Consider the following 25,300-nt stretch of genomic DNA (forward strand, 5'->3'; position numbering starts at 1 on the left):
ATCGGCGGTAATTAGTGCATGTCGCGCCCAGGTCAAATCTCATACCTGCGTTTATCAAGACAAATGTCGCACATGTGCAGCGCGACGACTGTCGCCCATTAATATTATTGACTATAGTCGAATATGGGTCCCCTGTTTAACCTTTATCTGTGAATTTGACATTAAGATACCCTGTGTGACTTTGCAGCACGCACAATATATGATGGGTAAACCATCAAGGTAAATTAGATTTCTCATGTTCTCGTAAGTCTAGTCTTTCCAATCATTTTGTGTCACTCGAGATTTTATTGGTTAACTGAACTGTAACAGAGTCTCTATTATCATGTGAATTGTTTAGATTCAAATGAGGCTAGCAAAGATATTTACCTTAAACGTGTTTTGAAAGATTCATTATTTATTTCAAGATGACCAACTAACCCATACCAGTATTCAGGTTTTAAGTTTTTCCCAGCCAAGGCCCAAGAAATCTTGTGTTTACACGTACACCTGTATTTAATGCTGTCACCATGAGTGTTGAGATGCTTTGCATTCTACCTGTCATGTTTGTGATCGGGGCTATTTCTAGCTTGCACGTTACAAGGTTTGCATCGAGTGGGATGATGAGAAATGGCAAGTTGACGTCGAATATTGTCATGCAGCAAACCATGTCAACAAAAATAGTTCTAGACATAGTCTAAATAGTGGTAAAGCATGTAACGCCTTCGTAAGGGTGGCTCATCGTTTGTCTATATATTGAATGTTAATAGGAGACCACGCCATCGTCATCACAGATAAACCAACAGTAAGGAGTTGGATATTTCTTTTTCTCTTAGCATCAAAGAAGACCCAGAGAATAGACAATGATGAAGCGATCCAAGCAATAATCCAAAGACTACGACTTCTTGCCCAATATAATTTTGGATCAAGAGGAAGTTATGCATCCATCTCAGTTACCCTGAATCAGGCTGATTGACTATGCTTTGATTACTGTCCCGCTCTCTGTTCGAGTAAGGTTGGCTTTGGCAGCTGGTACAGATATGACCTATGTCCTTGGCTTGTCTTCTACTTGGGGGGAAACAACAATAATTCGAATTTACGGCATCAGTGGACCAAAGCCATCAAGAACACCAGGAAATATTGGAATGGACCTTCTCCTCATAACGTTATCTGCAGTGCCCGAATCATTTATCAGTACGTATCATTTACGCCCGAATCATTTATCAGTACAATTTCATTTGTTTCGATTGTAGGTTGCAGTTGTAGGTATTCGCGTCCTACCGGACGCACACAAATTTACATTTTAGAGTGCAGATTTTCTAACATTATTGATACATTGTTCAGGTTTTTTTATAAAAATAACAACGTTAAGATTTTCGGTCACGATGTTCAAACTCTGTATCTGTGCCTTAACCGGGTGCCTGAATCGTCATGGTCATTTTGGGGAGGTACACGATCACCCACATCGCGTATTTTCTCGCAGGTTCAAACCTGTATGGGCCACTTTGTCTCTGGCACTGTAAAACAAAATCGTGACATCTCTCGTTGTCATCATATTCCTCGATCTCATAACTCTCGTCAGACGATGATAAGATAGATTCCGTGTCGCTTTCCGAGCACTGCATGCGTATAGCGGCCATTGTGAAACGATGACAAGTTCCCCCCGTGACGTCACAAATCACCCTTGCATGCTAATTAGGTTCTCTAGCTGAAGCCTCGTTCTGAGTCGGCCAAGAAATTGGACGTGGGCGTTTCCTTATCCAGAACATTATTATTGATTGTTTATTTAATTTATGTACATTTTTCACTTGTTTTTTTTTCATAATGTTGTTTATAAAGAAATTTTGCACACAAAGAAAGTCAATTGTCCCAATTCAGTTACACTTTAAGGCACTTTTGGTATAGAGTCAGAAGCATCGGCTCAGGCTGCTTTGGCATTGTCTATGTCCTCGTCCTTTGTTGATGTTGTCAAATTTGAGGTCAACATTGCATGGATCTTAGAAGCAGCTGTTTAGTCTGTACCCTTAGGTGATCTCTCTAACACAGATTATGATTTCTGCTACATCTTGAAAGCTATGCCACATAGCGACCAAGAGTGTAGCCTCTAGTGTGAAGGCTATTTAAAAGCGAAAGCGATACTCGGGATAATCTCGTTTCTACTGAAACAGATAAATCGGAGAAGCTGTATCTGTTTAAATCATCACTTGGTACAGGTCACAATTATTATGTTGTTTGAACACAACATTTTTATGTGTCCTTTCTGTACATCAGCTTCTGTACGACAGCTGGAGACCAATATGATAGATAGATAGATGTATGTGGTTTGCAAGTTATCTTTGGCTACAAGCCAGTAACTACACATTTGAAAGCTTACACATCCTAAGAACAACCACCAACTTACAAAACCTTGTTTATTTATTAGGAAGCTGTCAGATGTCAAAGCCCTTTCATTCCAAGAATGGATTGACATCATCATTGAGCCATGCTACTTAAAAATAGGCTCCTACACTCCAAGAACTCATTTGTGGTTTGAAGTGTCTTTAATCAACCTTTATTGTTCACATAGCCTATTTTGGGTATGTCTTATACATACACTAACCACATTTAGGTCTAAGAACCAGTTAACCCAGATTCCTAAATATTAATCCTAGGTGTACTAGGTCAAAGAACATTTGGCCATGTTCCTAAGTCATATGCGGATAAACACACTCTTGTAAATTGTACCATGGTTTGTAAAATTATCTTGGAGCTATGCCTACTGCATTTATTCGGCTGTCGCCTCACTATTTTACCATGCCAGAATTCCCAGTATAAACCTGAATTTGATGTAAAAATCTAACACAATAGTGTTTGCTCTGATGAATTCCCATGACAAAAAACACTAATTTATAAGTCAAGTGTTTTGTCATTTAAGGTAGCGAGACTATTATTTGTGTTGAAAATTCCGATTTTCACATTTATTTATTAATTGATGAAATGCACTATAAACTTTCATCTGACAAAGTCAACGTAACCTAGAATGTCATGTAAGTTGGTTAAAATGTAGATTTTCTGAAGGGAAGCAAGGCAGCCTCAGTAGTGTTTTCGAAAATCAATAACACAGGTTTAATTTGTGTGCCTATAAGTTTCAAAGATTAACTCAAGACAAAGCAATGTTAGGATGTGTTACCAGTAGCTATCTGACACACAATTAGTGTTTCCAAACATTTGAGTGGCTTGTCTCCGCCCCTGTTTATTTCACAGATTAGTCATTTGCATATGAATGTATCAGACACAAGGTCACACAGCCACTGCAAAAAATCATTGATTTTAGTGTTTTCATCTGCCGTTTTATCTAACTATAGCTATTCCATTCCTTTAATTTTTTTGGGTTTCCAATAGCCTTACACATTTGGATGCCCCTACACATGTTAAAACAGACCTTGATGGGAAAACAATTCGCTTGTGTAGATAAACAAGCTTGAAAATCTTTGCTGTGACTTCATCGACGTTTATGTTTTTCAAAATGCAAGCTCTTTAACAAAAAATAACGTATAGTATTACGTATTGTCGTCGGATTAACACAAAATTTTCACAGCTTTAAGATGACAATGAGAGGAACTTGAATGTGTCCAGACAAACTATTTCATGGATTATTTACCAATGTGTTGTGGTTTGAGTTGGGGTCAGTGCGACTAAAACAGAAATTAAAATTCAGGACACTATTTTTCAAAATGCGTTGCTTGAATAAAACTGATCAGACACATTCAATTTAAATGCGTAATTATTTTTTTTTACAAAAAACGTAATTTTTCACTTTTGATTAAGTAACGCACCGTAGAATGCAGATACGGGCATGACAAACACACCTTTGAAAAGCTTGAAGTCTGGCGATTCCAAAAATATATACTTTTCTGGGTCTATTTGTAGTCGTTTGGTCCCAATTAGAAGATGAAAAAAAGTATGCAAATAATAGTCCCGCTACCTTAAGCTATGACGTTATATAAGACGCCACAATCTATTAGTTAACATTTTTGACAAGAATCAATCCTGGTCGTCAGGGTAATATCTAGAACAACAGAAAATGAGAGGGCTGCTAGCTATCTCAGATGTCAGAGTGATTAAAAAAAAAATTGTGCATGTCATATCATCAAGTGTCGCTGATCTCAGCAGTTCATAGGATGCTTATATGTTGAGTCTAGTAAAAGACTGACGCTCCAATCTACAGGACCTCTAGGGAGATACGTAGTTGGTTGCTGGTTTTGAGTAGAGTTTGAACAATGATACTTTTTTGAGACAAGTTTTCCGCATCATATGAGATGATGTCATAAAGGGAAGTAGAACATTTTGGAAGCAACGTGAACATTCAATCTTCGATTGTGTGAAATACAGACACAACACGAGTCACATGGGAAAGTAGCTTGAACTCGCTGATAATTATAAATTTTAAAAATCGATAATTAAACATATATTCTGCGTGATATAACTTGTGTGTGTGACTATAGTGCAACCATATCTGAATCCATATCTGAACAAAAACACCTAGGTATTTAGAAAACTATTTTTGTTATTGAACCATATCTATAGATATACTATCAATAGATAGCGTGACAACATGGAAAGCGAGGCAGAACAATTCTTCCAGCAGTATACTTTTGTAGTCCACCCTGGCCTACTGAAATGGGAAGTTCAATTTTATTGTTAAAATGAACCGACATGCAACCATATCAGAGACAATAAATGATAAGAACAATACTGAATTCAGAACGCTGTTAATCTAATGAAGCAATAAGCCACCATTCGTTGTGTCGAGAATAAAATAAAACATCGTCAAAAAACTTCGAAAAAAACTCGAAGACATTTGAGTTCGCACATGCATAATGTCAAATGTCACATCTTTACCCACCATGCAATGCATGAATACATTTTGTAAACACGGGTCGAAGAACTTATGAAATGAAACCACATCACACACTAAAGTGTCACTAGCACTTACACACGACAAGCAGGAGAATCATCGAAATTACTGCGCATAATATGAGCTGTCAACAACGACTGTTGTTTTTTCGACGTGTACTTCCTTGAACAAAAACACTGTATTACAACCAGCTAATATGAATACCGGCGTGTTTGTACTCATACTTGTCTTCCTTTCTACGTCGGACATTGCAGTACAACCAAGCGGTGAGTGTAAAATATAACTTATATAAACTGTGACCCACCCCCAACCTCCCTCACATGTCCTTCTCATAACTACTGGAATGAAAGTATGTATACGTTGACCTCGATCAAACAGGTCACATATGTCAGATGTCGCAACACTTTCCATTTTCATGATTCATTTCATGAAATATATGGCACTTACACGAGTATCGATCTATTTAAATATATCGGATGGAGGTTTGTTATTGTCACAGCAATGACCCATGATCATCGATGTGACAACACAAAAGTGTGTTGACCTTTTGGGGGTGAAGAAACTTATTTATTTTAGGTTTGGTTAAAGTTCATACGCAGTATGTCGGAAGCAACAGGTCCGCCGTCGTCGGTGGAAACCCCCTTCCTTGGTCATCATACAAATCACCAATTATTTGACCGTTATTTTCAACGTATCAAATCATGCTTCGACTCAACTACAGTTTTGCGGAGTAACTGTTGGTCATGTGACACGTACGTTTGTTAATGAAAAAAACAACACAAGAATGTGTGGGTTATTTCCGGGTTAACGGATATACTAACGCCACACTTTTGGTCAGAATCTGTAAAAAGCACTAACGCGAGTGCGATTTATAGCCGATAACGCATATTTTTGAGTGAGTGTTTCTTAAAGGTAGTCGTCGCGCCACGCATGTGCGAGATATATGGGTCTCATCATGGACGTTACGTCGTACGACTCATCCAGTACGTCCATGGTCTCATATAAACAAAGATGGCGACTTTGGCTGTTGCGCAGATCAACGAGTACAGAGACCGAGACGTTTCCAAGCTTTAATTAGGTAATTTTTCGGTGATTTGAAGGTATCGAAGGAGTCACCGGCGGTACTCGGTGCAAGTCGTACCCAGGTCAACCCTCTTACTTGTTATTTTCATTTGAAGAGCGCGTTGGATTGTGGGAAGATCAATTTTTATCAACACAAATGTCGCACATGCGCAGCGCGGAGACCACAGCGCTTTAATTATACCACGAAAAAACGATAACATTCAGATTCAGCGTTGCCGCTGCGAAGGGTTATATGTGTGTTAATTTACATAAACACAAAAGATGTATTGTACGCTTTGTCATTTGCTCGTGAATAATTCAAAACATAACACTTGAGGTATGTGTGAGGCTCCACTTGACGTTAAAATGAACCTTCTAATTCTCGTTTTTTCCCTAAAACCTCCATCGGAAATCTTCATAGCTCATTCGTTAGAGGCTCTAATGCTGGTGGTTAATATTGTGGGTTCGAACTCAATAATTGAGGAAGAATTCTGGACTAAAGACGATAATAGCACCGTTAGACAACAGTGGAATGAGTATAAAGAGAAATGTGATTTTTTTTTTAATTATTTAAAAAAATTCACGTAGAATATTTGACTGATTTTTAAATATACTTAAAGTGTATTTACCTGCACAGATAACGATAGATAAGCGCCCCATTACACGCATGTAGTCTCTCTGCGTACAAATCGGAGGTAATGGGAAGCTACTTACAAGATTGTGCTTGATTGGCTACCCAACCCTAACACCTAACGGCCAGTCCAATCAGAGATCAGCTTATTTGTTGGCAGATTTTTTTATGTATCAGATTCCGCCTTCTATATAAGCTTCGACTCGCACGGTCTCAGCGGCTCGTATAAACGGCCACAAACGACTAACGAGCATACATTTTTTTTTTTTTTTCAGGTGACATCATTGAAGTTGTCATCGCCTGGATTGGTTTCGTGTTTGGTGTAGCCCTGGTGGCGTTTCTAAAGCCATTATTGCAGTCTGTTGACTTGATGTTTCGCTTGTACGGGAAAATAAAAAAGTAAGCACGAAAACGAAGTCAGATGTACAGGCTTACGTAGTGGGCGTAGTGCACCTCGATTGTTTCTTTGGTATTTACGTATTTTCCAATGAGGGTGATCGTGTACGTGATTTTCATGAACATTATTCACGCATGTAAATAAATCCAATTGTACAATGGAGATCACAAACCCGTGTTTATATTTATAAACATCCATTAACAAAACTTATGATTGGAGATATGTCTCGTTCAAATTCGTGCTAGGCGATCGATTGGCTATGTCGGTATCGCCTTACATTCCACGAAGCGCTGATGCTTCGATCATACGACCGATCAACAGCATTTAACTTGACACATCGGATTTACTATGTAACTGCGCGAGCTTCTTAACTGCCGTTTAAAATTGATAGACTTTAAGGTTTATCAATAATTTGGAGCTTGCAAGATTAAGTGCATGCCATTGTATTATTATGTGAACCGTTTAAACAACATGACGTCATATTTTAAGGTATGCCTAACTAGGAAGACCCACAAAGTATCTATATACTAGTACCTTTGATATTTCAAGTTGAATAACTCATTATTTTTGAAGCGCCACCAGTGGTCATATATAAATACATGTCCTCTCTGTAGTACATGTATATTGCAACTTATATTAGACATCTATCTGGGGAGATTTGATGCTGCTTCAATGTGGTCCTTGAAAATGCCTCAGTGCCGAATTTCGAAGCAATGTGTATTTAATAATCATAGAATTATTTCTATTTCTTTTCAGCTTTCTGAGATAGCGTAATTGGATTTGAAGCTCCGGTACCACGTGTAAGGGTGGTCAACACAACTCGTTGAGGCAGTTTATCACTGTGCGTTACACACGGCGCTACAAGACGATGTGACCTGAGAAACTGCATGGACAGAACTGCTGAAGAATCAAGAATATGTGTCGACCATGGAATAAATCATGTGCGTAATGGTTGTCATGCTAATAATATCACCTCGGAATTACATATATGATCAAGATGCGTGAAGATTGTCTGGAAACTTTGTTGTGTACATGCAAAAAATGTTCTCACTTCAAACGTCACCACTTATGATGACAAAATATGCAAGCCTCACAAGCTTAACTCGTAAATACGGAAACTTTCTCCAATATTGACTTTAATCATAAGTATTACCTTATGATTACATAAGTGACACCATCAGAGGGTATGGTATGGCAAATTATAGAGATATAGCACGGGATAGTACAGTAGATGTCAGTGTGATTTGTATGACACGCCATCGTTTAATATTCATTAATCAATGAAAGTGGTATACATGTATTTATATTCGAAATAAAATGCGATCAGTGTTTAATCACCTTATATGCAAATTAGTGTGATAGTATGGTCATCATATCATATTTTAATGAAACAGTCAAATGGACTGAAATGGACTTTTAATAATAATAATAATAATAATAATTTTATTGCATCCTTAGAATTACAAATGTTCTATTGGTTTACAGCAATAAATATATAAGTGATTAAAAAAATCAAAGTACGATAACGTAAAAAATAGAAAAAAAGAGTCAAGGTATTATATCCAAAAAAAGCTCATTTCTTAAAATAAATGATTTATGTAAAAATTCCCCTAAAAGTTTTATTATATTTCTGTCATTACTTTTCATTAAATATGTGAATTTTTGCAGGTTGGTAATGATTTCTTTGGGGAATAAAATATTGGAAATAAAATCATTTCTATCTGTTTGATATCGTGGGCAAACTAAAAGAAAGTGTAATTCGTCTTCGATCTCCTGTAATGGGCATTGTTTACAAATTCTATTTTCTAATGGGGTTTTTGGATTGGTATGTCTGCCTTTTTCAATGGCTAGATTGTGACTACTTGTCCTGAATCTAGCCATTGATATTCTTTGATTATTATCCAAAACATTAATGTAATTTTCCAGATTGTAATTAATTTTAAATTTATTGTATGTTCTCAGTTTTGTTTTTTCATTTGTCATATTCTCTCTCCAGTATGTTATGTATTGTTGTTTAATAGTGCTGCTAATTTCCTTAATATTTTGATGTGATAGCTGTGATGTTTTAGAGAGGTCTACATCTTTCAAGATATTTTTGACTGATGTTTCCCATTGTGCTTTTGACAAAGTCTGATCGCTTAACGCTATCTTTGTATAATTATTTTGTGACTTGTCTGTGACACGGGACCAGAACTTAATCATATTGATTTTCACTTCAGTTATCAATGGAAATGCTCCAATTTCACCCCGACATGCACTATTCGCTGTGTATTTATTAAGCCCAAGTAGTTGTTTAATGAATTTTAGATGCACTTTTTCTGTTTTAGTTTTGTCCCAGTTATTGTTACTCATATTTTCCATTCCCCAAATTTCAGATCCATACAGTAAAATTGGTTTGATACATATATTAAACAGATGGATGTACGTTTTACAGTCTGTTTCTTTTGGTAAAGACTGCTTTAGTGCATACATGGCGTTGATTGCTTTATCTGCTAGGTTGTCTCTAGCTTCTGTAAATTTACCATTTGACTGAAAGATTATTCCTAGATAATTATATGAGTTGACACAGCAAAGTTTTTCATTTTGATAATAGAATTGTTCATTTCTTTGTAGTGTTCCCCTTCTGAATACAAGAATTTTAGTTTTCGCAAGATTTACTTTGATTTTCCATTTTTGGCAATAATCTTGCAGTTTATTTAATGCATTTTGTAGGCCATTTTCTGTTATTGAAATTAGCACCAGATCATCGGCGTAAAGTAGCGAGTTAATTTTTGTGTTATGTAGTGTGACCTGATCAAGGGATCTGTCTTCCAAGTATTTACTCATATCATTAACATATAAATTAAATAGTGTGGGGCTTATAACACAGCCTTGTCTCACACCTTTTGTTGTCTCAAATATATCCGTGATTGTGTTTTCTAAACGAATGCATGCTTTTGTATTACAATACATATTTTTAATAATATTATAGATTTTGCCATTTATTTCATTTTTGAGTAATTTATAAAACAATCCATTACGCCAGACACTATCGAAGGCTTTTTGGAAGTCTATAAAGCATGCATATAATTTTCCATTTAGCTGGAGATATTTTTTAACAATTGTTTTCAATACAAAAATGTGGTCTGTTGTGCGGTGACCTTTACGGAACCCTGCTTGATTATTGTTAAGTATGTTATTTGTTTCAAGGTATTGGGTAATTCTATTATCTATTATAATACAGAATGTTTTTCCCATACAACTTGATACAGCTATTCCCCGGTAGTTTCCTGGGTCGTGTGAATCACCCTTTTTATAGATGTGTGAAATAATACTAATATTCCACGACTTTGGATAAATTCCGGACTCTAAAATAAGGTTAAAAAGTTTTTTTAATGGTTTTATCAACGAATCTGAGCTGCATTTCAAAAGCTCAGAGCAGAAGCCATCATAACCAGGTGCTTTTTTATTTTTAAGTTTTTTAATAGCATTTTTTATCTCTTTTTCTGTTATTTTATTGTTAATAAGTTTATTAGATTCATTTCTGTTTTCCATTTCTGACATATCAGAAATGATATTATTTTGCAAATTGTTGTTCTGATCAGCTTTGTTTAATATTTTAATATTTTATAATATTATTATTCCCACTGTTCTACAGAAATAGGATTAGATTGATTTTTATGAGAATTTTTCAATTCATTAATGATTTTCCAAAATTGTTTATGAAAACAAGTCATGACTTGGCATGAGGGTTGACCTAGGCACGACTTACACTGAGTACCGCCGGTGACTCCTTCGATACCCTCAAATCACCTAAAAATTACTAAATTAAAGCTTGGAAACGTCTCAGTTTGTACTCGTTGATCTGCGCGAGGTCGCCATCTTTGTTTATATGAGACCCATATATCTCGCGCATGCGAGGCGAGATGGCTAACGCCCTTTAAGCTGATCACTTGAACATGATGATATTTGACGGCATTCATTCGCCACATCATTGCGCAAAACTACTTGCGTACATATACATATGTGTTTTCATTTTGTTATGTTTTTGTGTCAATGTAAAATGCTATCAATGCAATGCGGGTCGGCGTGAGAGTCGAGCACGGACGATCGGGCGTAGACTACTGTAAACTGCTTTAATTTTGCGAGAGATTGTTAGCACTGAAAATTCCTCTGGATTCCTACAACACGGAGTCTTCGTGTCTTTCGCGAAATTGTGTTTTCATGAATGCCGTACAATGCTGATATCGCGAAATTTCTAGCAGTGAAAACTAAGAGATATACAGTAGTTACTAAATACATATGCTTACGGGCTTTGTTCAAAGAGACCCAGACAATAGTAGTGTTCGCGCTACCCGAAGTACAGGCTAAGATATAAGCTGATTTAGGCTTATCTCACATGTTTGTACTTCGGCAAAGGAAGTTGACCTCTTAGCCCGTGCTAAGGAGCTGTGCGTGAACGCAACTGATTACTGTGTTCAGTGAGTAACCACTGGCAGGCCGTTGCTCCCGTCTTGTCAAAATCTCCTGAATTTCCTTTTTATTTTCGCTACTACTAAAAAAGAAAAATCATCATCAGCCTCCCCTAACTACGGCTTCGGCAGCGACAACTGACTCACTGCTGTCAGCAGTTCGATGCTTACGTCATGACTTTACGTCATGAAATTACAACAAAGTCGTCATTTGCATAATACCTGGAATTCTCGTCAACCAATCAATTTAATGCGTAAAAAACTATAGAATTTATTAATTGATAAATACTTATCAGGTCACTATCTACTAAATTCCTCACGTATGGTGGGTTTAATCTCAGGCAAACAGGTTGTCTGAGATTTGATACAATGTCAGGGTACTTAAAGTGGATGAATGATATTGTTCTTGCGGTCAAAGTGTCAATCTATGAACGTGATACACTTATTTACATTAAAAATAATAAGAGTCTTCGTTTTGAGCATGATACTACAAACACCGTAGTTCCATGGTTTGAGATATCACCTTGCAGTTCTCATTGGTATTCTTCTTGCAATGGTCCACAGATTGAAGTAGGTCGAGGTTGGGGTGTCACTCGAAACTTTATGGTTATATAGGAGAGAACTGAATGTAAATAGTTATTATTTATCTAGTTAGTATAATGCTGAAGAAAGGTTAGCATTTCCAAATCCATCCATTGACAAGGTCGCGTGAGTTGTGAACTTTGTGTATATTGCGAAATCGCTTACCAGTATAGGCCGGAGCACTATGGCGTCATTTATTTACATTTGTGCCAACCAGTATGTGATGTCCGATAACAAATGCCGCTCACTGATCAACACTAGCACGCAATCTTACCCAACTACGTTGTCCACGAGTTGTTTTACTAACAGATACACATACATGTGTATTTAAATAACAACAGTAGTGAACAGCGCCGCTATATTATCGTCGGGTATGAACCACCGGTTCTTGCCAACCAATCACAGCGTACGCTCACACACGCAAAACGTAAACAAATGCGGCAGCCTATAGGGGGAGTTTTTGCGCTCATCTCAGAATCCGATTGGGATCTCATGCGACGTGTAATATACACGGTTTACACAGTGCTCGTTAAACGTAATTTGCCCATAGGTATGCCTACAACACGTTCAGAAGTAGGCACCGCCATATGAGTAGAGGTGGCTAAAACGTCTATAAAATCTTTGCTCCCTCCCTTTACCTCCATGATATAAACGAAAACAATATACTTATTGGTAAACAGATTGTTTACGAAAGGAAGCTTGTCACGTCATATGTCATGTGTACGTCGTATGGAGATTGGTTCTTATCGGTCAGACTGTACCCCAAGTCTACTCTGTTTTTTTTATTAAATTCAAAGAACGCCTCCAGTTTTTAACCTTATCTCACTACGAATAACTCACTGCACGCATAGAGCCGGGAACAACCACTGGCTCACAAAGGTAGTTTTATAGTATAAGATGAAACAGCACGTGGTGGTGATATGGTGACCAGTTTAGTATAATAGAAATCGTGTACAGTCTTCTGATAAGCACAATAGACAGCGTGGATGTCAATATGTACTTGCGGCGTTTCATAATAAATGCCTTTTCACCCTCTGTATAGTGTGAGTCACGTTCACAGTTTTGTTGAAATTGACACATTTAGCAAAGTCAATGGATCCACACCTACACACACTTCCACTTAGAACATGTTCAGCGGATCCTCTCACTACCAATGTCTGGTATCACCACTCATTCTTTCATAATTCCCATCACAACCATCTGCATTAACTGTCCCCTTCCTCAACACCAAGGCACAATTCTTCCTCCCCTTAAAAACAATTAACAGGTATTAAATAATCCGTGTATACTTCAGTGAAGTTCACCAATATCGAGTTCTGGTTCCGATAACTCTGGATTAAAATGATGTTTGTAATAGTAAAACACATACTGGAATCATACAAAAGAAAGTACTTAAAATGTTTTTATCATGTTAACTTAATTTCTGTGTATATTTATGACTCGCAACCAAACAAACAAAAGAATATACCCCATGGGCTACATATGATCGTTGCTATGTTCCTCTCTCCCACATCTCAGCAATCGTGGTGCTTTATGTTCCCTGACGTCCTGTGATGAAAATATGTTGTTAACATTGAGATAGCTCATGCCTAATTTGTATATTAGAGGAAAAAATGATAATACATTTGTTTCTAACGATTGAATTTCCGGCGAAAAAAAAAATCAAATCACCCTATACACATTATATCATGATATGCCAAATAAAAGTTATGGGAATGTAGAATTCAAATCTGAAATAAAATCGAAGATCAGAGAAATGTAATCTCAGATATCATAATTGTTATTATAATATTTGACGATTTATTTTACGATTTAAGTTATTAACACTATATTTAACACTGATCTGTTAAGTAGTAAAATAAAGGTGATTCATGAAGAATTCTGAAAGAAGATTTAAATTTGGGCAGCTGGTTTTTAATATAACAAAATTCCGTATTGTGTTTCATGATAATCGCTTTCTACTCCAGCGTATTTTCAACCTGCTCAAAATATCATGGTTCCGTAGGACCATACACGATCGGAGTCATCGGAGTCCGCGGCGCTTAACATTCTTGTGTTGCGCTGTGTACCAACATTTACGTCGTACTTTACTAACTAATCAAAATTCTATAATTTTTAACACTATCACATTGCATTCCAAACTTTCCCAGTAGTTACATTCACGCACTGCCATTTGCCAGTGCGTTTACGAGCCTTGTCCAGTCAAAATGGGTCAGCAAACTCGTGTACTATTTTCATCGCGTTAAAACAATCATATCGTGTTATCTGATTTATTGCGATGTTACTTGGTTCCAGAGATAATAAAACATGGACGTCCATTGACATGAAGGTCGATACATTACCAATTCCAAATGCTGATGTATGGGTCCAGTCAAGTAAGAATCAGATGACAAGTATGGAAAGAAACATTGAAAATTTAATAATCCGTAAAAATGTTTACATGGGAGGAAAACAGGCACGTTTTCATAGTAAACGAACGCATAAACTATCCGCGAACCCCCCAATTATTAATAATGGTTCAATCCGTTATCGCAGAAGTTGATACCCGTCTACAGGTGAGAGGACAGTAGCTACAGATACCCGTGTAGCGACCGTAACAATGATGTCTTCAGATGACGACGTTTTCCCGGAGCTCTACAGCACAAGTGAGTCTAAGCAGAATGATGATACAACATTGAAGGCAAGTATGATCACGATGTCGCACATTACTTTCAATAGATGAAAACAATTTGATGAAACATCCAGGGACATTGTTGGTTGAAACAATGGAACTACATAGCAAACATGTGATAACCGGTAACGAAAGAGTGGCGCAGTTGTAATTTTTTCCCTCAAATCAACCAAATAGTATTATTCTGTAGGTCGTAGAGGATTCTTGTTTAGCATCACATTCGGTAACTCTAGATTGACGACTGTGCCGTAAACTGAATAAAAACAAGTACACACTCCAATATCTATTATATCGGCTAATATTTAGTGGCACTTAAATTTAACACTAATGAGCATACTCCTGTTACTGTTCAAAGTCGACAGTGACGTATGTTTGTGACGGCTGGTATAGAGATACTGCATTGTAACATTGTACAAACGTAGCCAAACACGTGTCATTTATCTGTGTATGTAAACACGTTATTTGATTGTCTGTGTGCTCAGTTGAAATTAACCTTACCACCGTGGACTTTGAATCAAGCCGGGAGAAGGCCGACATAGTCTGTGTTTTTTTGGCTATTTCAGGCCCGTAGTTTGGGGGGGGGGGGGTGGGGTTCGGGGGGTTCGGTCGAACCCCCTAAATTTTGGAAGTGGATAGATTTATGATCGTATATTAGAACATAATAAAACAAAGAGTATTTATTAAAGTAATTATCATCGTTTAAATCACTTGACTCAGTGAGGTAACTGTCAGACTCGGCCGCAATTTCATAGTAATGAACATTTGATAAATGTCAATCGTGAATTTATGCCGTCTCAGCTCAACAGCAGCCAATCAAAACTGTTGTTATAAATGGGAAAGCTGTTATTCGGTGATTCCGCGACGGTGTAATGAAGATCACGTTCAAGCAACTGATGTTAAATATTAAAACAAAATTGAAACAATAATGTAATGGTAGTCACTCTCTGAAGGATGTGGTGGTCCTGAATAGGGCCGTTTGTCTTGTGCTAGTGTTCGCTCAGTTAGTAAAGTGTGGGGATCGAACGGGATTGACACGACAACACGACACTGTACTTTCCTAGTTTAGTTCATTAGTTTTGAATATTATTGGGGAAAAATCTCTGCGACTGTATGACACGTGAAAGCGTTCGATCAGTTCTCCCGTTACCACTATAGGTTGTGCTTGTTACGTTACATCCATGATGCACTGCGCTTCAACTCCCCGTTGAGAAAGATTACTGAATGGTTAAACAAGTTGAATGAATGATATCACGATTGTTTTCGTGTTCCCGCCTCTGAATTGAGATAACTAGCCTGCCAGTATCAAGGTTAAACGATATTCTCCATTAATAACTTATTTCATTATATATATATATATATATATATATATATATATATATATATATATATATATATATATATATATATATATATATATATATATATATATATATATATATATATATATATATACATCGAGAGTGTACCCGACACATATCTAAACCACCATGACATACAATGGTGTATTTTCCTAAATCATTAATTGTAATATCAAGTAAATAAAACGATTTTGCTTTGAAATTGCTCGTTGGCCTAAAGCGAATTAACACACACATCAGCGGAAACACACTTCTAATTGTCAGTTACTTCTGCCATTATCCCCATGAAATACTGTATTATTAATTCTAAGTTTCATGTGATACCCTGACTGAAATTTCAATCTTGGGGTTTCAAATATACATCTCGCTTGTTGATGTTTCACAATACATCATAAATGTATTTTGTGGACAACAACCCTTGCAGAATTTGACCAGGACTGTAAATAAATCGTTATCTACAAAGCATGATGACCATCGACCCTTGTGTTTTTATCTATGATTATCACCTACTATACTTTTCTCTTTGGCTGACCAATAAGTTCTAAAATAGTTCTGTTTTGATTTAGTGGATCACTTTATTTAAATGAACTGTCTAAGTAATAGTTTCTGAAATAATATGAACAGAGTCTTCTCATCTAATAGAAAAAAAGGCTTCAGTAGTTCCCATTTACATAAAGGAGTGAAAGGTAGAAATCTAGAATCTATCGTTCAATGTCCTCAATATGAATTGTAAGTTAATTTATAGGCGTGCCTATATGCGTTTTTCTTCCTTGTAGAACATGTGAGACCGGCCATTCTGTCTTACTTCTGCGTGTTAGTCAGAATGTAATGAGTCAAATCTGGTGGATATGGTCTATACAAAATTTTCAAAAGCATTTGAAAAGTCTAAAAGACGGTACTCGTCGCCCCTCGTATGCGCGAGTTATATAAACAAAGATTGCGACTTTGGCTGTTGCGCAGATCAACGAATACAACTTGAAACTGAGACGTTAACAAGCTTTAATTAGGTATTTCTTTAGATGATTGGAAGCTATCGAAGGAGTAACCAACCGGCAGTAATTAACGCAAGTCGCGCCCAGGTCAAATCTCAACCTCATACTTTTGATTTCCATTGGAAGAGCGCATTGGATTGTAGGAAAATCAATGTTTATCAACACAAATGTCGCACATGCGCAGCGCGACGACCACCGCCCTTCAACCACAAGCACAAACTTAGTAAATATAGCATTTTGGACTCTCACATTAGCTGCTTTTCTAGTTGCTTAACTGGTAGGACGCAATCAGTTTTAGTGAAAAAGGTACAGGCCAGATCCAGTTATAGATATTACTTCTGGTGTCCAGGGATAACTGTTGGTCCCCTTTGTCTTTATTCTGTATTCAACTGACATTTTTAGCGTATTTCAATGGATTATACTTGGGTTGTGCTAACAATCTAAAGCTATAAGGCAATACGTCATGTCATTGACGTTACCAAATTGCAAGATGATATTAACACTTTATTTGTCTCAGTGGTCAGACAGCAAAATGACGCTAAATTACTCAAACTGTGTCGTTCTGAGGCTGACGTTATGTCAATTAGCATACGCTATACTGATGAAGCGCCCTGTCAATAGAGGGCGCGGTTTATAGGAATCATGAATTATAAAAAAAAACGTAAGCCGCAACGATTACTACTACATAGATATTAGATCTGTCTAATACGATTTATCATAGTACACTTTTTCGTTACACAATTGAAATAATCGATTCTATTTGTTCATTTTTGTAAACAGAAAACATTTCTGCCCGAGACAGATGTGACAACTACATCACACAAAGAGACCCTGACCCGACGGTCGAAGTGTTGCTATGCTATCGGCGGGATTCCATTTCAGATGACCGCCAACATAATTGCATTTTATATATCCATCTTTTTACTGGAAGTCGCCGGGGTAAGGAATATCCGTCGTCGGATATATTTATAAATGCTTATTCGGCTCATCTCATCATGGTAGAATAAGACAAAGTTACATAGTTATAATTAACGCAACAACTTACCCCCAATTGACAAGGCAGTAAATTTGTTCACAAGTAAATGATGGTCTCAGTTGTTCATGATATTGTTTCTGATTTCAGCTCCGGCCAGGATATGCAAGTGTTGTTGTTTTATTCAAAAGTTTATGGGATGCGATCACAGACCCGGGAGTTGGCATTTTAGTTGACAGATTCGATTCAAGATTTGGAAAAATTAAACCATGGCAAGTTCAAAAATATTTTGTTTCTGACGTAATATGGTTCGAGTTTCTTGTTGGATGATGTAATTCATAACTGTACTTTACTACATACCGTACCATACCATACCATACCATACCATACCATACCATACCATACCATACCATTCCATTTCAGAGTCCAGTCCAGTCCAATCCAGTTCAGTCCGGACCAGTCTAGTCCAGTCCAGTCCATTACATTGCACTGCATTACATTACATTACAATACATAACATTATATTCATTCTTGCTTGTTGTTCATAGACAAGGAGAGAGAGAGAGAGAGCTACACTCACCTACCAGAGTGCAAAGTTTAGTTAGCAAACAAATAAGGGGGAAATATATATTATTTGGTAATGTGAGGGGGGGGGGTTAAAAAGTCTCGTTACTCTCTTGCTTTCAACGAGATCTCGGCAGCCTTTTGCAAATGTGGTAGTAAGAATGTTTTATGGTAGGGAAAGAAAAAAAATGATTGGTTGATTGATTGACTCATTCATCCATTCGTTCATTCATTCTTTCATTTAAAGATAATGATTTACGTAAATTTTTAAAAGACGTACGCCCTATGCATATATACGTGTGTGTGTGGTTTGATATAAGGAGCATTTTTTTGTATATATATACATATGAACGATTTCACTAGTTGCTGCTGATATAAAAATAGTTGCACATAATTCATCTTATCATATTTTTCTCGATGTAGGCTGGTCATATCGACGCCGTTTGCTATGGTCAGTTATTTCCTGTTGTGGTGTGTCCCTGACATCGGTGACGTGGGGAAACTTGTGTACTACCTATTCTTCATGTGTTCCGTGCAGACATGTTTGACTGTGAGTATGTGCCAATCACAAATAGATTAGGATTATGAATCGATTTAATTGTTTTGTCTACATGTCTGTATGTCACTTTTCATTAGTAAATTTAACGTAGAATGGATATATTGTCATAACTCGTGCAGATCAAGCAGGTAGTAGAAATTTATTTATTCGTATGACGGTTCAATCCAAGCCCCCAATTCCCTGGTGGTGGATGAACGATTCAAATCTTTGCGAATTTTTACTCAATAAAGCATGCAGTTTGCTATTTAGTATTATGTCAGCAAATCATTACTAATACACATGTTGGCAATATTGTTGACGTACATATCCTATCATCTCTGACATGGTGCTTTTTTCTATTCAGTGTTTTCACTTGCCATACGCTGCAATGACGATGTACCTAAGTAACGACCAGGCTGATAGAGATTCGGCTACAGCCTATCGTAAGTACTGAAATACGATTATGGTTGTGTAAGGTATTTATTTGAATGAGGCAATTTAAATACCCTAATTAGGAAAAGGGAAGTGTTGATTAATTTCTGATTAAAATTGGCTAGATTTATACCTAAACATAGCATTCTCACCAGAAAAATCTCACCGTAACCTCAAACACACAAATCGCAAAACTAATTTAATTCAAAATGAGTTGCACACGGGGATGATCATTCACGAGTAAACGCGTAATATATATATATTGATGCACGTAAATGAAATACACAAACATGATCAAATTGCATGGTGCACTATTCACACTTTCCTTTATTAGAGATATATCGTACATTTCAGTTTAATAGTATAATGAGTGACATTAGTAATACCATCATATTAAAGATAACATTACATATCCAGTGTGAGTATGTCTTGATTCTCTTTTTACCAAGTCACTGAAATATCTTACCTCTATACCAAAGCTATTTGACGTGTTGAAAGTATGCTTGGCAAAAATCATTTTACTAGAATATAGTAGTCTAAAAATATATAAAAAAAAAATAACTATGCTGTAAATTACGATTTGTACCACTACTAAGAAATAAAATAAGTTTTTTTTACTTAGATTTAAAATTCACAGGAACGTCGGTTTTTATAAGTGTCCGCCATAGTGAAATAGGCGTGATGACGTATGAACATCTGGTATTGATATATACATATATTATTACTTTTTATTACTCTTTGGCTCTGTACGTTAACATAAAAAGCCAATTATCTGACAGTTTATTCTAAATGTGTATTAAGTCTATTTGTATAATTATCTTCTGTGTTCACTTGTATTCACATAACCGCTGAAATTTCGCATGGAGAATAATACAGAATATTGCCAAGTAAAATCATATTTATCATTTGTTAAACACACTACATAGTTTGCGGATTTCATCCATTATTAAACCCACATCAGTTGCTGTTCGGACTAACCGGAATATATATCTAAACTCCAGGAATGACGTGCGAAATGTTAGGAATTATGCTCGGGGTTATCATCCAAGCACAATTCATGACGATTGGTATGAATCAAAAGAATAGCGTGAATCCCTGTGCTGCCCTAAATGATGTCATACCAGATAATATGACCAGTATAATGGATTATGGAAATAGCACATTTACCCCAACAAGATTTGAAAGTACTTTATCACCGGCAACAGAAGATAAAGATCCTATGGTAATTATATTTCTAGATGCAGCCTAAGATATGAAAATGTTTGAATTGAATTAGTGCGTGGATGGGAAAAGAATGTTATGTTATATTCTATGCTCAGACTGTGAATGTCCCAACTAATGATAGTTGGTGAAAATATTTATAGATTTTATAGTTTCTTAAAATTCAAAAAAAGATAGCAAAGCAAATTAAGATGATTACAAATATGTTCTCAGATGTATTTATACCACTTGTCTGAAGTAAACATTGTCCGATCTTAACCCGATCTGGCAGGTCTAATATGTGACGTGACGTAACGTGACGTGGCGTGACGTGGCATGACATGACGTGACATGTAGTGTAGTGTAATGAAGTGGCGTGTAGTGTAGTGTAGTGTAGTGTAGTGTTACAGTAGTGCAGTGTAGTGTATTGCAGTGTAGTGCAGTGTAGTGTAGTGTAGTGTAGTGTAGTGTAGTGTAGTGTAGTGTAGTGTAGTGTAGTGTAGTGTAGTGTAGTGTAGTGTAGTGTAGTGTAGTGTAGTGTAGTGTAGTGTAATGACGTGTAGTGTAATGACGTGTAGTGTAGTGTAGTGTAGTGTAGTGTAGTGTAGTGTAGTGTAGTGTAGTGTAGTGTAGTGTAGTGTAGTGTAGTGTAGTGTAGTGTAGTGTAGTGTACAGTTATTTTGTATGATAAAGTGTAGTAATACAGCTCGCTCAAATTGTTGATTATTTATTTTATTGAATAGAAACTGGCTTTCATATTCGCCGCCCTCACTGTTGACGTGGTATTTCTCATTTGCTGTATAGTGGTGACGCTAGGCACTAAAGAAAAGCAGGGTAAGGACTGTGTTGATATAATGACAGTGATATCTCTTTATTCTAATCATATGACTAAGATCACTGTTATATGTTTCTGTTATAAGTGGCATGAAATGACTTTGTTAATAGCATACATTGTTACGTATCTGAAATCGAAAACAATATAAAAACCCGTCTTAAAACGCCGTACAGACGTGTTCGAAATTTTTACGGACGCGTTCGAATGTCTTCCTTATTTTGGAAATTGTACGTGAAGTTTACGTCACATTCGAACATTTTCTTTTGTTTACTTAAGACTAGAAGCGCTATCAGCGCATGACTGAGATATGATCCTGTCATTGAACGCGTGAAACGTTTTGCGTTGCCATTTCAGGTTATCTCTCATTAGCTTATTACTACAAGCAGGGAAAAGATGTATAATAATGATAATAATAATAATAATAATACTATAAGGATATCACGAGAATACCGCAAAGAAGGCACTCCGCTGCGCGTCAGTCGATACGACCACCGTACCGCCTTCGTGTATACGTTATTTTCGTAATAACCTCAAAGTATTCGCGACATACTAAATAGTCAAAGATCGTGTTAAAGGTAAAACGCATGAAGCCAAGGACGCGACGCGACGACTACCGCCCTTTAACGTTCGATCTTTTCGTTAACCAAATTGTAACGTAATATTCACTTTATATTTGTTAATTGTTAAATCTTTCAGATGATGCAGTGAAAAATATTCCGGGTGAACATAATTTCTTTAAGGATCTGAAGACCGTCCTTTCCCATGGACCGTATGTTAAATTGTTGATGTGTTTCATGTGTGCATTGTTGGCGTTACAGGTGAGCAATCCAGCATTTCGTCTTTCTTTCTAATCGAGACGTATGTTTATTATATTTATATAGCATATACGAGCCCTGGACAAATCAACTAGACATATTAAAGATATATTATGTACGCTGAATTTACTAACTAAGGAAATTCCCAGCCTGAAAAAAATAGCAACAAGTTCATTATCCTTATTAATACTAACCATTCTAAACTTTTGTAATTTCATTAAGGTGTATTAAAACTATATTATTATTATATTATTATTAATGCTTTTTGTTTATTTTCATATTAAGACAATACAAGGAAATTTGGCGTTATATTTTATATATTCACTCAAGATGAAAAACTTTCAGTTTGCGTTTATAGTTATCCTAGTGAGTACGGTGATTTATCTTACTTATCTAATGTTCATCGCTGAACGTGTAATGTATGGCAGCACAGTGGTGGGATATTGTTCAATCAGTTTTCTATTTATTGATTTGTTTACACTCCGATGAATTCAATATTTTTATGACGTTAAATCTGCATTTACTTATGACACGTAGTATGTAACATTATTGTCGATGTTTTATATACAGTATTCGATACAATGACGCTTTCTATCATAAGGAAACAAGTTCTAAACATAGATGTAAAAGTTTCATCGGTTTCAATTTTAATGCGCGTTATTTGTTTTCAGGGAGCAGCATGCTTTAGTATCCCGGTCTGGCAAATGGTTTCCACCCGATTCGGAAAGAAAACGACATTAGCAATTACTCTCGGTGTAAGTATGCCATACTCAACATAGGCAACATTTCTAAATTCAGAGGCGGTTTAAATTCGGGTTCTTTTGTTTTGAGCCGAAGTGCTGTAAAATTGTTTTGCTTCTATGGTGCTTTAATCTCTAATGTTTTTTCATTCCAAGACACAAATTCCCTTATATGCATCATTTTCGCTGTTACCCGGAACACCGTTTGTAATATTTCCAGTCTGTGTTTTATTTGGTCTCGGTGCAGCCGTCATGATCTTACTTCCTTGGTAAGTTATCAATCAATAATTCAATCAATCAATCAATCAATCAATCAATCAATCAATCAATCAATAATTCAATCAATCAAGTTTATTTACAAGCAGCTATATGCATATCATTCTAGTTATCATTCTACGAGCAATGCATTATGGGATGTGACTGAGTATGTGTATGAACAATGAACGCTTCGCAGGTGTTGTGTTCTTAGATCTAAAGAAGGCGTTTGGTACCGTTTAGTATACTTGGAGTATAAGCAACCTTAGAATCCTACTGTTTTTTGTTTAATTTTCCTATTTTCTTCACGTTGTCATTATGTTAAGTTGTTATTTCAAGGCTATAGCTTGTTTTGTTTAATACATTTTACAAACAAACAAACAAATAAACCAATCAATCAATTGATCTTATTTCAATTAATAAAACAAAATAATGTTCTCATTTTAGGTCAATGATTCCTGACGTCATAGATGATTTCACCATAAAAACAGGGATGCGAAAGGAAGGACTATTTTATTCCTTTTATGTGTTCTTCACTAAGTTTGCCGTAGGAATGGCTCTAGGCATGTCAACGCTCGCCTTGGAGTAGGTTTTACCCATTTAATTTTACTTTTTTACGACGTTTGTCATTGGACAGGTTCGTGGTATGTCAACGCTCGCCTTAGAGTAGGTTTCACCCATTTCATTCTACTTTTTAGACTTGTGATAATGGTAAAAATTACTATTACTATACTCGTGTAATAAATCTGATACCAAAATGTCAGTCATTAGACATACTCTATATTTGTTTCAGGTTCACTGGATATGAAGCCGGTGCTTGTGTACAGCCGCGTGCAGTAGGTGTGACATTAAGAGTACTTGTATCAGCACCGCCAACAGTATTTCTGGTATTGGGTCTATTTTGTTTATGGCGCTACCCAATAACCGAAAAATCGAGAGCAGAAACCAGATCCCAGCTACAAAAAATTAGGTGAGTCGACTTTTAACTGTGAGGATATATTATTTATTTGGTGGTATATTGTCTAATTACGTCATCAAATCCAAACTATTATTAGTTTATTTCGCCATAATAGTAGTCATTCAAATAATCAGCTTGGCTGACCTCAGTAAAATTATGCTCGCTGGTGGATCTGCGAACGAGGCTACAACTTGTTGACGTAATGAAACAAAACATACTCCGTAATTCAATCAACATGGTTTATTTTTCCAGCAATCTGGAACGCTAACATTCCAGGTGACCAGTTTTCAAACAATTGCAAAACAGATTACAGATGTATATTGTGACTCAAAACATTTTCATCACACTTTGGTTGAAACTTTCCTTTTTGAATTTACAATTCTTGGTTTAATTTTAGGGAAAGAAACAGGTCGACTCAATCTCAAACACCTATGCTTGATGAGGAGAAATTGTCAGTGGGGGATGACAATGAATACTCATTTTATTTATTCCGGCAAAGTTACTACTCAAATGGATCTGTAGAGGTATTATCCAGTCTGTGAAGTACGAGACCAAGAATGAAGTGTACTGAGGAATTAAACCAAGTGAATTTTATAGACTTACATTCCGAGTTACTGTGTAAATATATATTGGATTTCAAGTGGACACTATTTCACACATGAAGTGTATTATATACGATTTTATTATAACAATATTCAAAATCAATATTCAATACTCGTAATATCACGTGATCATAGAGACTAAAATAAGATTGATAATTTATTGGTATTTTGAAAATAAATAAATCTTCTATTCATTTATACTTATTAGTAAGGTTATAGTCCAGGCATAAATAGAAATCTGAAATTTTACATTGCATTTGTATGTAACCTGCTGAATATATTAAACATCATTGATGTAGTGTGTGTTGTGTATTGATAACCGTAAATGCAACCCCAAATTCAATGCAAACATGCCTGTCTACGCAAGTATC

General features: G+C 36.3%; 1 protein-coding gene and 1 long non-coding RNA gene across 2 annotated transcripts; both read left to right on the forward strand.

Moving 5' to 3' along the window:
* Positions 1-4,891: 4,891 nt before the first annotated feature.
* LOC144357795 (uncharacterized) lies at positions 4,892-10,788 on the forward strand. The gene is made up of 3 exons (XR_013421724.2): positions 4,892-5,139; positions 6,842-6,965; positions 7,720-10,788. It is a non-coding gene; the product is annotated as an uncharacterized LOC144357795 (long non-coding RNA).
* Positions 10,789-14,274: 3,486 nt separating this feature from the next.
* On the forward strand, positions 14,275-25,229 carry LOC102803347 (sodium-dependent lysophosphatidylcholine symporter 1-like). Its single transcript, XM_085493031.1, has 14 exons — positions 14,275-14,371; positions 14,552-14,676; positions 17,798-17,956; positions 18,141-18,262; positions 18,978-19,104; positions 19,457-19,535; positions 20,526-20,746; positions 21,468-21,558; positions 22,256-22,377; positions 23,046-23,129; positions 23,271-23,383; positions 23,817-23,954; positions 24,163-24,339; positions 24,725-25,229. The coding sequence occupies exons 1-14, from the start codon at positions 14,275-14,277 to the stop codon at positions 24,867-24,869; spliced, it is 1,800 nt and encodes a 599-aa protein (XP_085349157.1). The 3' UTR covers positions 24,870-25,229.
* The last annotated feature ends 71 nt before the right edge of the window (positions 25,230-25,300 follow it).

The sequence above is a fragment of the Saccoglossus kowalevskii genome, chromosome 18 (assembly GCF_978046115.1).
Source record: "Saccoglossus kowalevskii chromosome 18, keSacKowa6.1, whole genome shotgun sequence".
Lineage (NCBI taxonomy): Eukaryota > Metazoa > Hemichordata > Enteropneusta > Harrimaniidae > Saccoglossus > Saccoglossus kowalevskii.